At 62.1% G+C, this 16,205-nt stretch overlaps 1 protein-coding gene across 1 annotated transcript; it reads right to left on the bottom strand.

The window, feature by feature from the left end:
* Window positions 1-129: 129 nt before the first annotated feature.
* On the bottom strand, window positions 130-14,882 carry NPC1L1 (NPC1 like intracellular cholesterol transporter 1; the record flags this gene model as incomplete). The annotated part of the gene is made up of 19 exons (XM_082072781.1): window positions 130-284; window positions 371-533; window positions 627-740; window positions 1,593-1,824; window positions 2,834-2,984; window positions 3,075-3,130; window positions 3,599-3,719; window positions 4,667-4,794; window positions 4,873-5,063; window positions 5,627-5,716; window positions 6,079-6,216; window positions 6,840-6,967; window positions 7,626-7,740; window positions 8,548-8,730; window positions 8,811-8,939; window positions 9,014-9,186; window positions 9,267-9,367; window positions 10,373-11,895; window positions 14,829-14,882. 19 exons carry the CDS (start codon window positions 14,880-14,882, stop codon window positions 130-132), a joined length of 3,945 nt encoding a protein of 1,314 aa, XP_081928907.1.
* Between the last annotated feature and the right edge of the window lie 1,323 nt (window positions 14,883-16,205).

The raw sequence follows: 16,205 nt of genomic DNA, 5'->3' as shown, positions 1-16,205 counted from the left end.
AGGGGACACCTGCTATGGGGGGTTATGAGACACGGAATAAGGGTGACATATTATCTTCAGAAAACCAGTTTAAATACAACAGCGGTATAAAAATCAGCAGCAGGATGGGATGGTGAGGGGTGGCAGGGCTCAGCTCTTCTGAGGGATCGTGGCTTTGTCCTTGTCCCTGCCCTGGTCCTTGTCCTCGAAGCAGGGGTTGCCAAGGGCCAGCCCCATGTCCTGCCCCGCCGGCTCCCGTCCCTTTTCCCCTGACGTGTCCCCCGATGGCGCCCGCGGTCCAGGTCCTGTGGGTACAAAAGAGGACGGTTCCAGGCTGCTGTCATCCTGCCGGGGAACGCAGGGGACGCTGGGGACAGAGAGGGGGCCGTACCGATGTAGCTGAGGAGGACGGGGAGGAAGATGAGGCCGTGGGCCAGGCCCACCAGCGTGATGATGAGGTTGAGGCGGAAGAAGAAGATCTGGATGAGCTGGGCCTTGGCGAAGGCCAACACGGCCACGCCGGGGAGGTTGGTCATGGCCACCCCGGACACCACCTGCGCGGGGACGCGGGGTCAGGGACGGCGGGGCCGCCCAGACCCCCTTGTGTCACCCTGACCCCCTGGTGTCCCCCCGTGTCCCCTGCCCACCTTGCTGCCCATGTTGACGGTGGCCTCGGCGGCTCGCGCCACCCGCCCGGGCTGGGTGCTGTGGGCGAAGGCACAGGTGATGTGGGACACGAACTCCACCGAGATGCCCACGGCCTGGAGGAGGAGATGTCACGTGGGGTGTCCCCGGGTGGCCACAGGGCTGGCATGGCCGGGTCACTGCCCGTGCTCCTGCGCCCGACCGCCCCGTGTCCCTGTGCCACCCCAATGTCCTCCTGCCACCTCCTGGAATGCCAAAGCTGCTCCATGTGCCACCATGTGTGTCCCATATCCCTGTGTCACTTCCACTATCCCCAAAGCCACCCCACGTGCCGCTGTGTGTGTCCCATGTCCCTGTGTCACTTCCACTATCCCCAAAGCCACCCCACGTGCCGCTGTGTGTGTCCCATGTCCCTGTGTCACCGCCAGTATCCCCAAAGCCACCCCACATGCCACACCATGTGTCCCAGGTCCCTGTGTCACCTCCTGTACACCCAAAGCCACCCCATGTACCAACGTACGTGCCCCAGGACCCTGTGTCACCTCCTGTATCCCCAAGGTCACCCCGAGTGCCACCGTGTGTGTCCCCAGTCCTTGTGCCACCTCCTGTACCCCCAAAGCCACCCTGTGTGGCACCCTGTGTATCCCAGGTCCCTGCTTCACCTTGCAAGACCTTGTGACAACCTGCTTGTCCCCCTGCACACACCACCTTACCGTCCTACGTGTCCCAGTCCCCTGTGCCACCCTGCGCTCTACCAGCTGGTCTGTCCCCATGTCACCCTGCATGTCCCAAGTCAATTGGCCACCTCCTGTACCCCCAAAACCACCCCACGTTCCCATGGTCCCAATGCCACCCTATGTGCCCCTGGTACCCATGTCAGCCCGTGTACCTGAGGTCCCTGTGCCACCCCGTGTGTCCCAGGTCCCTGTGTCACCCCCAAACGCCCCGTGCCCCCCTGTGCGCCTCACCGCCACCAGGTTGATGAGGGACACGGCATTGTAGGGGATGTCCCAGAGGTTCATGGCGCCCACGGTGTCCAGCAGGATCATCATGATGGTGATGATGGTGGCGGCGCTGGAGCGCAGGTCCATGCCCAGCAGCAGGAAGGACACGGTGAAGGTGGGGATCAGGCACAGCGCCAGCGTCGACGCCCCCTCGGCCGCCACCGTCAGGTACTGCTCATAGTACACGTAGGTCACCCTGCCGGGGGCGTCACCGACACGTGGCACCGGCTTCCGAACCGTGACCGGGCGCCTGAGCTCCCGTAGCACCCCAGGGTGGGCACCCTGACCTGACGTCTGCACTGACCCCAAAATGGGGATGCACTTCTGACCTGGGACACCCCCAGCACCCCAGCGTGAGGATCTCTTAACCGGGACACCCGCTTCAGACCCTTAACTGGGCACCAGAGCACCCGCGGCACCACAGGATGGGTGCACTGACCTGGTACCTGTGCCGACCCCTAATTGTGACCCAAAACTGGGCACCCACAGTGACCCCAGCCCTGAACTGGGTGCCCTTGTGAACCCCCAACAATGTGCTGGAGTGCCCAGATTGACCCCAAACTGGGACACCCACTTCTGACCCCAAACTGGGACACCCGCAGCACCCCAGGATTGGTACTTGGTGACTGAGACACCCACTTCTGACCCTTAAGTGGGGCATGAGAGCACCCACGATGCCCCGGTATGGGCACCCTGACCTGGCACCTGCACTGACCCTGTGACCCATAACTGGGCACCCGCAATGACCCCAGCCCTGACCTGGACACTCACTTCTAACCAGGCGCTGGGGTGCTCACAGCACCCCAGAAGGGGCTCCTGTTAACCGGGCACCCAGTTCTGACCCTTAACTGGGGCACTGGGGCACCCACAGCACCCTGAGCCGGGCACCCTCCAACCGGGAGAACCACTTCTAACCGCAAACAGGGACACCAGAGCACCCTCAGCACCCCAGGATGGGCAGTTCTTACCTGGGGCACCCCTTTCTGACCCATAACAGAGGGACTGGAGCACCCACAGCACCCCAGGGTGGGCATCTCTTAACTGGGGCACCCCCTTCTGACCCCGAACTGGAGCACCCACTCTGATCCAGGATGGGCACCCTGACCAGGCACCCACTTCTGACCCCTAACCAGGCACAGGGCCACCCCCAGCACCCCATGCTGTGCCCCCCTCCTCCCCATTCCCCCCCCCAAAGCCCCACTCACGTATAGGGGAACACGGTGAATTCTGGGGGGGTGCCGGGCACCCTGCGCAGGGTCTGGGTGATCTCCTCGGCCAGGGCGCGGGCGGCGCGCAGGGCCCCCGTGTACTCCTGCGAGGTGTGCAGCGGGCGCTGGTACGCCATGAACCGGCTGGCTGCGGGACGGGGGGGGTAAAACAGGGATTGGGGGGGTCAGTAGAGCACCCTTGGGTGCCCCCCGCCCCACGCCACCCCGCCACGCTCACCCAGGATGGTGCCGTTGTCGTCCATGCTGACCGCGGTGTCGTAGGCGCCCAGACCCCTGTGGGGGGAACAGGGGTGAGGGGGCACCGGGGCTGTTGGGGGGAGCACAGAGGGTCTGGGTGCTGGGGGGGCACCCAGGGCTATGGGGAGGGGGCACAGGAGGTTGTGGGTGCTGGGGAGGCCATGGGGAGAGGGGACAGGAGGTGTGGGTGCTGGGTGGCCACGGGGAGGTGACACATGGGATGTAGGTGCTGGGGGTGGAATTGGGGATGTGGGGAGGGGGTAAGGGGTGAGGAGGACACCCAGGGCATGGAGAGGGGGGCACAGGGGGTGTGGGTGCTGGGGGGGCACTGGGGACATGGGGAGAAGGTGAGGGTGACACCCAGGGCATGGGGAGGGGGCACAGGGGGTGTGGGTGCTGGGGGGGCACCCGGTGGGTTCCTACACCAATGTCCATGTGTGTCCCCCCATGCACGTGTCCCCCCATTGCCGGTGTCCCCCATGGTGTCCCCCCCGTATCACCCACCCCTTGGCGCACTGCAGGGTGGGCCGATCGTACAGGAACCAGGGCAGGAACTGGTCGAACTCCTCGGGCGTCGGGCGCCGCTGGCCGTCCAGGCACTGTCCCCCCAGGCAGCTGATGTCATCTGGGGACACGGGCACGGTCAGCACTTGGGGACACCGATAGGGACTGGGGGGGCACCCAGTGGGGGACACCGCAATGGGCACCCAATGGACAACGAAGGGGATCCCAGTGGGTGCCCAACGTACACCCAGGGGCCACCATAATGTGGACCTAACTCGCACCCAATGGGCACCATGGTGGGCACCCAATATGGACCAAATGGGCACCATGGTGGGCACCCAATGTACACCAAATGGCCACCATGGCATGGACCTTATATACACATAAAGGCCACCATGGAGACCTGGGTGGGGATCCAACATACACCACAGAGTGGACCTTATGTGCACCCAACAGCCACCATGGTGGGCACCCGACGCTCACCCAATGACCACCGCTGTGAGCATTCTATGTATACCAAACGGTGACCACAGTGGCCATCCAACATGCATCCGGTAGCCACCATAGTGTAGACCTTCCATGCACCCAATGGGCATCATGATGAGCACCCAATGTAGACCAAATGGCCACCACGGTGTTGCTCTTATGTGCACCCAACCGTCACCATGGTGGGCACCTAGTGCACACCTAATGGGCATCATGATGATCACCCAATGTAGACCAAATGGCCACCACGGTGTTGCTCTTATGTACACCAACCGTCACCATGGTGGGCACCTAGTGCACACCTAATGAGAAACATGGTGAACACCCAACGAACGATCAATGGCAACTGTGGTGTTACTATTATGTGCATGCAACAGCCACCATGGTCAACACCCAGTGGTGACCCCCCAACATACACCCAACAGCCACTATGGTTTCGACCTTATGAGCACCCAATGGTGACCACAGTTTGCCCATCACAGGACCACCATGGTGAACACCCAACGTAGACCCAAAGGCCACGATGCTGCAGACCCCCCTGTGCCCCCGCTGTCCCCCTGGTATCCCCTGGTGCCCGCTCACCACTGGTGGAAGGACAGAACTGCCCAGCGAGTTCACCAAACTGGTGGATGCGGCAGCAGCGCGCGGTGGGGTTGAGCCAGTCCAGGAAATCGTCCACCCAGGAGGTGGCCGGGATGGCCAGGTAGGACCTGCGCAGGGACAAGGCTGGCAGGAGGGTGACCCCACCTTGTTCCCCACCCTCCCCATGTCCCCGACACCCCACTCACACGTTGGGGAAGCGCGTGGCATACTGGATGGTCTGGGTGAGCGAGTCGGGATCGCAGCCGGCGCTGGAGCAGATGGCGTTGGTGCCGTTGGTGGAGGAGAAGTTGTACCCACCGGTGGTGACGAAGTAGGTGGGGACGCCCACCTCCAGGTACTGGTTCATGGCTGCGAAGTACTCGAGCAGGTAGGAGTCCTGGGGGGCACCCACTCCCCGTCAGCACCGGGTGGCGGCTGGAGGGGTCTCGGGGGCCCCGGGGGTCGCACCGGCTCCCTGTGTCCCTCTATAGGGACATGCAGCCCCATGTGGGGCCGTGCCAGCTCCACGGGGGATGGGTTGTACCCATATGGGGCCACTTGTCCCCATAGGGGCCATATAATCTCCCTATGGGACCATGCAACCCTTGTATGTCCCTAAAGGGGCCACACTACCCTGTGCATCCCCATATGGGGACATGCTATCCTCTAAGGGGCCACGGTGTCCCTGTGCAGGGCCATACGGTCCCAATGCATCCCTGTATGAGGCCATATGACCCCTGTACATCGCCATATGGGGCCATGCCATCCTCTAAATTGCCACAATGTCTCTATACAGGGCCACAGCATCCCTATAGGGGCCAGACCACCCCTGTACATCTCCATGTGGGGACGTGCCATCCTCTAAGGTGCCGCAGTGTCCCTATAAGACCATACTGTCCCTGTGCGTCCCCATGCCGTGCTGTGCCCCGGTGTCCCCTGCTGTCCCCCGGCCGTCCCCACCTCGGGCATGGAGAGCTCCTGGTCCAGACCCACGGACACGTGCAGCGTGAGGTAGATTCCGCTGCACGCCAGGAAGAGGAAGAGCAGCACCTGTTGGGGACACCCCATGAGGGACCCCCCCTGAGCCCCCCCCACATCTCCATGTCCCCCCAAACCTCCTGCATCCCTCCAGAGACCCCCAGCCCCCCATCATGTCCCCCCACCCCCAGGTCCTATCCCCTCAGTCCCTCCATGACCCCCCTCGCCCAGGACCCCCCAGACACCCCCCCCTACACCCCACAGCCTCCCTGACCCCCAGGAACCTCCAAAACCCCCTTTACCCTGCCCAGCCCCCAAGGATGCTCCCACACCCTCCTGGACCCCCCGGACCCCTCTGACTCCCATGGCCACCCCGGGACCCCCATAGACCCCTCACCCCACACACCCCCACGACCCTCAGGCCCCCCTCTCACCACGACGGGCCGTGCCAGGGGGTGCAGCAGCACGGGGGTGTAGTAGCGGCGCAGCAGCAGGCCCAGCAACCGAGCCCGTTTCCCCCTGGGACCCGTCTTCTCCAGCCGGCAGCAGCAGCACAGGTCAAAGCGGGCAGCCTGGGGGTACCATGGGGTCCTGCCATGGGTGGGGGGCCTCCTGCCTGCCCCAGGCACCCCCATGCCCACCACAAACACCCTGAGGCACCCCATGGCCACCCTGGGCATCCTCGCACCCGTGGGCACCCCAGATACACCCTGAGTACCCTACGGCCACCTCAGGGACCTCAGGAACAGGGGCACCCCATGGGCACCCCACACCCACCCACGGCACCCTGATGTCCCCAGGGCCACCCTGTGCCAACCCTCACATGAATGGGCCCCCACACCCACCCTGTGCCCACCTTGGGGACCCTGATGTCCTCGAGCACCCCACACCCACCTACAGGCACCTATGGCCACAAACAGCTTCATGACCACCCCATGCCCACCCTGAGCAGCCCATGACCACCCTACACCCACCCTGGGCACCCTCACACCCAAGGACACCCCATGTCCACTTCAGACACCCCATGACCACCCCTTGGGGATCCCCACACCCACCCACACTCCCATGACCACGCTGAGCACCCTGTGCCCACTTTGGGGACCTTCATACCCACAAGCACCCCATCCCCATCCTGTCCACCCCACACCCACCACAGGACCACCCCCCAGCCCCCCAGCATCCCCCCGGTCGGTACCTCCTGCCGCCGGACATCGAGTGCCAGGAGGGCGACGAACCCCGACATCTGGAGCAGGAAGTCGAAGGCGATGGCCAGGGCGGCCGTGAGGGCGAAGGTGCGCACGGCGGGCATGGAGGAGAGCGCGCCTGCGGGCACCCGCGTCAGCGCCACCGCCGCCACGGCCCCGGCGCGGCACCGACCCCGCAGCGGCACCCCTGGCGCCCACAGCCCCTGGGACCACTGGGGTGCGATGCCCTTGTCTGCTGCTGTGTCCCCATGCGCCCATGTCCTGTGCCACCCTGTCCCTGTGCCCCCCATCCCTGTATCCCTGTGCCTCCTAAGTCCCCTGTGTCCCCCCCATCCCTGTGCCCCCTATCCCCTTGCCCACTCTGTGCCTCCCATGTCCCCTGTGTCCCCGCTGTGTCTCCCATGTCTCTATGTCCTCTGTGCCCCTCGTGTGCTCCCATGTCCCCGTGCCTCCCATGTCTCCTGTGTCCCCCCATCTCTGTGCGTCCCTGTGCCCGCCATGTGTCCCACATCCCTGTGCCCGCTGTGTCCAGCCTGTGCCCTCCGTGTCCTCCAGATCCCTGTGTCCCCCATGTCCCTGTGCCCCTGCCTTGTCCCCTGTGTCCCCATGTCCTTTATACCCAACCTGTGCCCCCTGTACCTGCCGTGTGCCCCATGTCCCTGTGCCCCTCATGCCCACCTGGTCCCTGTGCCCGTCCTGCGCCCTTCCCGGTCCATGTGTCCACCCTGTGCCCCCATGTCCCTCTGCCCCGCAGTGTCCCCACGTCCCCCGCTCACCCAGGAGGAAGCAGATGACCTCGGAGAGGCTGCAGAGCGACATGCTGGGGGCCACCTGCGCCAGCACCCGCCCGATGTGCTGCTCCCGCGTCTCTCCCGGCTCCCGCTGCGACTGCTGCTGGCGGGGTGAGCAGGGGCACCCATGGGTGTACCCCCCCGGGGACCCCCCGCCCGGCCTGAGGACACCCCCACCCCAGGGTGCCCACCTGCCCCATGGGGACCTCCATGCTCACAGGTGTCCCTGTGCCACACTGGGGGCCCTGTCCCCAAAGTGTCCCTGTGCCCCATGGGGATCTCCATAGACATGGGTGCCCCCGTGTCCCCAAGGGGTTCCAGTGCTCCTGTGCCCCACAGGGACCCAAAACTCACAAGTGCCTCTGTGACCCACTGGGGACCCTGTCCCCACCAACCCCATGGGGACCTCCACGCCTGCAGGTGCCCCCGTGTCCCCAAAGGGTCCCAGTATCCCATGGGGACTCCTGTCCCCAAAAGTGTCCCTGTGTTCACCTATCCCATGGGGACATCCATACCCACAGGTGCCCCTGCACCCACAGGTGCCCCCATGTCCCCAGGGTGTCCCTGTGTCCCATGGGGACTCCTGTCCCCAAAAATGTCCCTGTGCCCACCGACCCCATGGGGACCTTCATATCCCCAGGTACCTTTGTACTTACAGGTACCCCCATGTCCTCAAGGTGTCCTTGTGTCCCGTGGGGACTCCTGTCCCCAAAAATGTCCCTGTGCCCACCTGTCCCACAGGAACCTCCATACTCACAAGTGCCTCCATGCCCCACAGGGACCCCGTCCCCAGAAGTGTCCCTTTGCCCACCTACCCCACAAGGACCTCCATCCCCACAGGTGTCCCCTTGTCCCCAAGGAGTCCCTGTGCCCACCTGCCCCATGGGGACCCCGTGTGCCCACCGACCTGGTACTCCTGCACGAAGATGAAGATGTTGTCGGCACCCACGGCCAGGACGAGGAAGGGCACGACCTCGAGGATGATGAGGGACGACGGCAGCCCCAGCAGCGCCAGAAACCCCATGGAGGCAAAAACCGCCCCCAGCACCACGGCGATGCCCCCCAGCGCCAGCGTCACCTTCGAATCCACCTGCAACGGAGAAGACCACCCGCTTGGCACCCAGGGGAGCACCCAAGGGCGCTGCACCCCCCGGGGCCCCCGGCGCTCACCAGGACGCGGCGCCAGGCCGTGTACTCGCCCAGCGCCAGCGCGATGTAGGCAAACACCACGAGGTAGCTGACGGTGAAGATGGGGATGTCCTCGCCCGTGGTGCGGTTGATCTCATCCTCTAGTGACCGCTGCAAAAATAAGATGGGTGAGGGGGTGCTGGGCACCCAAGGGTACCCGCCCAGCCACCCAGAGGGGGTTTTACCTCGGCCATGAAGGCGACGGAGAGGTTGGGGCTGTGGGCGCGCTGGAATTCGCCCACCACCTCGAGGAAGCGGCTCTCCCAGCCCAGCACCCACTGGTACCGCGGGTCGTCGCGGGGGAAGTTGTTGAGGGAGTAGGTGATGATCAGCGCCTCCGCCTCCGTGTACTCCGAGTCTGCGGGGCAGTGGGTGACATCCCCTGGGTGACATCCCCGGTGACATCCCCAGCCCGTCACGGTGATGGGCAGCACGTACCAGAGTAGCCGCCAACGGCGATGTAGGGGAAGACGGGGCCGCCGTACTCCGCCATGCAGCTCAGCTCCAGCGCCGTGATGTCCTTGAAGGAGAGCGGGGAGCTGGCGGGGACACGGCGCCAGGCAGTGTCACACGCTGAGCACCCCACGGATGGCACCCCAGGCCCACCACAGGTATCACCCCGACCCCACATGCCATCCCCCCATGGGCACTGTGCTGTTCTGGGTGCCCAAGAGATAGCACCCCAGCCACATAACCTGGTACCCCAAGGACACCATGACACATCCAGCACCCCATAACTAGCACCCTAACCCCACAACCCAGCACCCCATGGGCACCAGTCCATGTGGGGTGCCCCACAGATGTCACCCTGACCCCACATGCCAGCACCCCATGGGTATCACCCCAGCCCCACAAACCACACAGCACCCTCAGCACCCTCCATGGGGCACCATGACATGCCCAGCACCCCATAACCAGCTCCCTGATCCCACATGGGCATTGTGCCATGCTGGGTGTCCCATAGATGTCACCATAACCCAGCACCCCAGGGGCACTGTGACATGCCCAGGACCCCATAACCAGCACCTTGACCCCACATCCCAGCACCCCATGGACACTGTGACATGCTGAGCACCCCATAACCAGCACCCTGACCCCACAGCCCAACACCCCATGGGCATTATACAATGCTGAGTGTCCCATAGATGTCACCTCAGCCCCACAGCCCGGCACCCCATGGCCACCATCCCATGCCCAGCACCCCACAGGCACCATCCTGACCCCACATCCCAGCACCCCATGGGCACCCTGCCATGCTGGGTGTCCCATAGATGTCACCACAACCCCACATCCCAGCACCCCATGGGCATCGTGCCATGCTGGGTGACTCATAGATGTCACCACAACCCCACATCCCAGCACCCCATGGGCATCGTGCCATGCTGGGTGTCCCATAGATGTCACCACAGCTCCACATCCCAGCACCCCAAGGACACCACCACACACCCACCACCCCACGGGCATCACTCCAACCCCAACACCCACCACCCCACCCTCCATCCCTCCCCAAGCCCCCCAAAACCCCCCAGTCCCCCGGCACCCACTTGGAGCAGTAGATGAAGTGGTCGCGCCAATCCACGGTCCCCACGGTGCCCCCGTCGTTCTGGATGGCCGTGGCGCTCAGGCGGGTGCTGTTGTTCTGGAAATACTGGGTGACGCTGTTGACGCAGCAGTCGCCCAGCGTTGGCGCTGCGGGGTTCAGGGGCGCGTAGCAAACGTCGCTCAGCGTCACCTCCCGGTCCCCGACCTGCACCGTGGTGGCCGCCAGCCGCTCCTGCAGCTCCAGCAGCGCCTGCAGCACCGGCTCCGACAGCACCCCGCTGAAATTCTTGGCGCCGAACAACACCGAGTTGTAGCCACTGCCGGGCGCCCCCGGCGCCGTCACGATCACCTGGTTGGTGCGGAGGAACGGCCCGAAATGCTGGTCGTAGAACGCCTTTTCCTGCCGGGTGCGGCTGTTGGGTGACGACCAGAGCTCCACGGGGTCGGTGGTGAGGCGCAGGGTCACCAAACCGGCCGACAGACCCCCCGCCACCACCGCCGCCACCGCCAGCACCGGCCACGGGTACGTGGCCACCAGCGTGCCCCAGCGGCGGAACGCCACGGCCAGGATGCGGTGGCTGGCGTTGCCGAGCCGCGCCGAGCACCCCTTGGCCGGTGCCGGAGCCGGTTGCTGCATAGAACCCTTCTTGGATCTCCGGCACCGGCACAGCACAGCCACAATGAAGATGAAGGCAAAGATGCCGAAGAGGACCGCGCCCAGCACCAAAGCGCCGTCGGCTCTGCCAAGCTGTAAAGGGGGCGGCGGGGCGGTCGGGGCGGTGACCAGCGGGCAGGATTCGGCGCAGTCCTGGCAGGAACACGGCTCCTCGCCGGCGCTGGGCGCCTGGTCACAGCTCCAGGCCCGGCCGGCCAGCGGCACGATGCCGTCGCCAGGGTCGGTGCCATTGGGGACGAGCTGGAAGTCGATCTGCAGCGGCGCCAGCCCGTTGTTCTTGTCCCCTTGGAAGTCCAGCCAGTGCTGCGTGGTGCAGAGCCGGGCGCCGTAGCGCCCGCACATGGTGTCGATGGCGTAGCCGCCTGTCGCCGGCAGCCGCACGCCCTGGCACGAGGAGAACGAGGCGTCGGCGTAATCCCGCCCGTAAAAACACTGGTACTCCACCACGGCCAGCTGGCCGGTCTCCGTGTGGTTGACAACGCGGGTGACGTTGGTGAACAGGCTCTGGTTGGGGCTGCAGATGTTGTGGCAGTAGAGGTTGGCGAAGTTCCGGGCGCAGGCCGGGCAGCGCGCCAGGACGGTGCCGGACAGGGCCACGCTGAGCCGCAGCGAGCTCAGCTGCGCCAAATTGCAGCAGACCAGCGCCGTCTCGCTGCCGTTCTGCACCAGGTCGGGGCAGACGGCGTGCAGCAGGGACAGGAAGGCGCCGGAGGCCTCGCGCGCCGGCGTGTTGGACAGGCACGGCACGTTGGACGGCACCAGGGACATGTTCACCTCCGGGTTGCGGCCGCACTCGCCGTAGAACGCGCAGTAACCGGCGCGGTGCACGGGCGTCAGCGACGGCGCGGCCTGCGGGGACGGGGGGACACAGTGGGGACAAGACCCCGGGCACCGCGGGGACACCAGTGGGACCCCCAGACCCACCCAGTGTCCCCAGTGTGGCTTTGTCACCAGCGTCAATGCATCCCGGTCACTTTGAGCCCCCACCATGGTCACTGTGTCCCAGCCACTCCAACTTTCCCTTGTTCTATTTCATTAGGTTATTCCCTGCCCAACTCTCCAGCCTGTCCAGGTCTCTGATGGCAGCACAGCTTCCAGTGTCACCACTCCTCCAGCTTGGTGTCATCAGCAAACGTGCTGATGGTACACTCTATTTCCTCGTCCAAATCGTTAATGAATATATTGAATAATACTGGCCCCAGCACTGCCCCCTGAGGCACTCCACTAGATACTGGCCTCCAACTAGACTCCGCACCATTGACTACCACTCTCTGGCTTCTCTCCCTAAGCCAGTTTGCAACCCACCTCACTACTCTATTGTCCAGACCACACCTCCTCAGTTTAGCTGTGAGGATGCTGTGGGAGACTGTGTCCAAGGCTTTACTGAAGTCAAGGCAGACCACATCCACCGCTCTGCCATCATCCATCCACCTTGTTACATTCTCATAAAAGGCTATGAGGTTGGTCAAGCATGACTTACCCTTGGTAAAGCCATGCTGACTGCCCCTAATAACCCTCTTATCCCTGATATGCCTTGAGATGGCACCAAGGAGAAGTCGTTCCATCAGTTTCCCAGGGGTGGAGGTGAGGCTGACCGGTCTAGAGTTCCCCAGGTCCTCCCTCTTGCCCTTTTTGAAGACTGGAGTGACATTTGCTTTCCTCCAGTCCTCAGGCACCTCTCCTGTTTCCCAAGACTTGGCAAAGATGATGGAGAGTGGTCCAGCAATGACCTCAGCCAGCTCCCTCAGCACCCACGGGTGCATCCCATCCGGACCCATGGATTTGTGGATGTCCAGACTATTTAATTGCTCCCTAACCCAGTCCTCATGGACTAAAGCAAACTCCTCCATTGCCCTGGCTTCATCCGGGGTCTCAGGGGTACAGGGCTCCTCAGGACAGCCCCCAGCAGAGTAGACAGAGAAAGAAGCATTCAGTAACTCTGCCTTCTCTGTATCTTCTGCCACCAGGGCACCCACCCCATTCATCAGTGGGCCTACATTGCCTCTGGTGTTAGTTTTATCTGCTATGTATTTGAAAAAGTTCTTTTTGCTGTCCTTGACCCCTCTCGCCAGCTGTCATTCTAAGGAGGCCTTGGCTATCCTAGCTGCCTTCCTACATCCTCTAACAGCAGCCTTATATTCCTCCCAAGTGGCCAGCCCCTGCTTCCATGACCTGTAAACTCTCCTCTTCTGCTCGAGCGTACCCAACAGACCCCTGTTCAACCACGCAGCCTCCTGGCTCCCTTCAATGACTTCCTACGTGTGGGGATGCTCTGATCCTGAGCGTGGAAGAAGCAATCTCTGAATGCCACCCAGCTCTCTTGGGCCCCTTTTCCTTCAAGCAGCCTTGCCCATGGGATTTCCCCCAGCAATTGCTTGAAAAGGCCAACGTTTGCCCTGAAATTTCAAGGAGCAAGCGGAGCACACCCATTTCTCCCTAGGGGCATAGGAGGCCACCCGGTCCTCATCAGTTTTAGAATGCTGCCCCACTGGGACAAGCCCAGCCACAACCCCATCCCCTTCGAGCCTAGTTTAAAGCTCTCCAAATGAGCCCAGCTAATTCCTGCCCCAGCATCCTTTTGCCCCTGTGAGATAAACCTTTCCCATCTGGACTGGAGTCTTATAAAACCAACCATTATCAAAAAATCCAAAGCCCCCAAATCCAAATCCAACCATTTAGAGACTGAATTTTCCTATTCCATCCCACATCGCCACTTGAAGATGAAAGGAGTGAAGAGAAGATCACTTGAGCCCCTGAGTCTTTCACCATCCTTCCCAAGACCTTGAAATCGTTCTTCATTCCCCTCAGACTACGGGAAGCAGCTTCTTCCCCATCTGTCTGGAAGACCAGCAGCGGGTAGTTTGGGGAGCTCTCTAGCGATATCCTTGATCCGGGCTCCAGACAGGCTACAAACTTCCCTAAGATGAGGGTCAACTCTGCGTATCGGGCCCTCTGTTCCTTTCAGAAGGGAATTTCCTATTACAATCACCCTCCTTCCTTTCTTATCACAGGCAGTCTTAAGTTGTGAAGTCAACCGCCTCTTCTTATGTGATCTTGTAGGCAGGCTTGGCACCACCTCCTCACCCACCTCTTCTTCAAGATCCAGGGCCTCAAACCTATTACAGAGAGGCACCTGGGGAGGCAAGGCAGGCAGGGAGGGGAGTTGCCGGTGACGCCGAACCGGAATACGTTTCCAACCCTCGTCGTCTTTTTGGTCCCCTACCTCTGCCCGACGGCGACAAGGGAGGGGCCGTCTCAGGACTTCCGCCTCTGTCCGAGAGGGCAGGAGGTCCATCTCCTTTTGGGGGGTACCTCCCTGGGGCCTTTCCGACGGGCACGTCAGGGTGTTACTCCACCAGTCGATCTCCCTTTCGCACTCCCTGGTGGTCCTCAGCGTCTCAACCTCCTCCTTGAGTTTCACAACCATGTTGAGCAGATCTTGCACCTGCTCACCCCTCACACAGGTGGAGTGCTGGGCTCCCCCCGGCAGCAGCAGGCTCTGCAGACCCCCTCCACGTGTCCCACTGTGGCTTTGTCACCAACCGTCACATCCCAGCCCCTCTGAGCGTCCCCCATGTGTCTCACCGTGGCTTTGTCACCAGCTGTCACATCCCAACCCAAGAGCTCCCCACCGTGGCTTTGCCACCAGCGCCCACCGCGCCCCGACCCCTCCAAACCCCCCCATGTGTCCCACTGTGGCTTTGCCACCACTTGTCACCCCCCCACCTCCATGCCCCCCCAAAAGTGCCACCGTGGCTTTGTCCCCACACCCCAACACCTACCAGCGCCAGGAGGGCGCCCAGCACCGCGCCGGCCAGCGCGGCGCAGCCCGGCATCCTCGGCACAGCGGGGGGGCTGCCGCCTGCTCCCCCGCCACCTATAAAACCCCTGTCCCCCACCCCGGGGCGGTTACAATGGTGACGTCTGGGGTGACAACGCTGAAGCCAATCAGCCCCCGCCGGGGCCGTAAAGTCCTTGTGATCATTAACAGCCCGTGATCATTAACAGCCGGTGACGGGCACCGCCGGGGAGCGGGGAACACCCCGCTGACCCCCCTGTCGCGCCGCTTTGGCTAAAACCCAATTAATTCCCTCCACACCGTTAAAAATCTTCATTTTTGCAGTCATTTGGATTATTCAACGATAATTAACACCCCGTGGATATAATTAACATTTCCCTTCCCATCTCTTCGGGTCAGAAAAAGGATTTACGGATGATTTTGGGGTCTCTGTGGGATGGGGGGGCAGACAGACAGACCCAGACATCACAATGAGACCCCAGGCCATCAGCATCACACGGCGGGTTTCACCAAAACGGGGTTTTCTGGCCCTAATTCTGCTCCGTTCCCCTTGAGTTCTGTGCGTTTAGTTCCTTCACTTGGGTCTTTTGCCATTTTCAGCTTTTCTTGGGGCATTTTTGCCTTTTTTCACCATTTTTTCCCTTCCCGGGACCGGCTGCTCAGCACAGAGTTTACAAAGAATCACATTGCGCATCACCCATTTTATACCTAATTTATTATTACTATAGCATAACTTCAATATCCTTATTTTTAATATCATTTCAGTATTGTAATTATTTTAATCTTAATTATTTTAGCATTGAAACTATTTCGGCATCGTAAATATTTTAGATATAGAATAATTGTACTATTCTAATTATTTCAGTATTATTATTTTGGCATTATTTTGTAATCTAATAAACCCTTTTTCTCTCAATCCACACCTTTCCTCCCTCCCCTTTCACTCCTTGTCCCTGTTTGCGGCTGGGGGGGGCACAATTTTAATTAAACTGTGACGGAGCTGAATTTTGGGGGGGTTTTGGGTGGAAAAGCAGCGAAATGTGGCCATGAGTGGGGATGTCCCCCCTGCCAAGCTGGTGCTGGGGACATGGGTGTCTCCAGGTGACGGTGACGGTTCAGGGACAGGGGAAAGGTTCAGGGCCCCCCCGATAAGATGCCGTAACCCCGATAAGATGCCATAACCGTGATAAGAGGATGTTACCCCGATAAAAGAACTTGACAGGGACACCCCGGGGGGAACACCCATCCCCAGGGGGCACCCCCACCTCGCTGCCACCCCCAGGGCTCAGGGTGACACTGGTGACAGCGGCACGGGGGTGACAGGATGCCCGAGTCCCCCCATCTGGCAGTGTCACCCCCC

Source organism: Streptopelia decaocto, assembly GCF_964273445.1.
Source record: "Streptopelia decaocto genome assembly, chromosome: 25".
In the NCBI taxonomy this organism is placed as follows: Eukaryota; Metazoa; Chordata; class Aves; order Columbiformes; family Columbidae; genus Streptopelia; species Streptopelia decaocto.
Note: the sequence above shows the minus strand (reverse complement) of the source record. Positions and strands in the feature narration are given on the sequence as shown.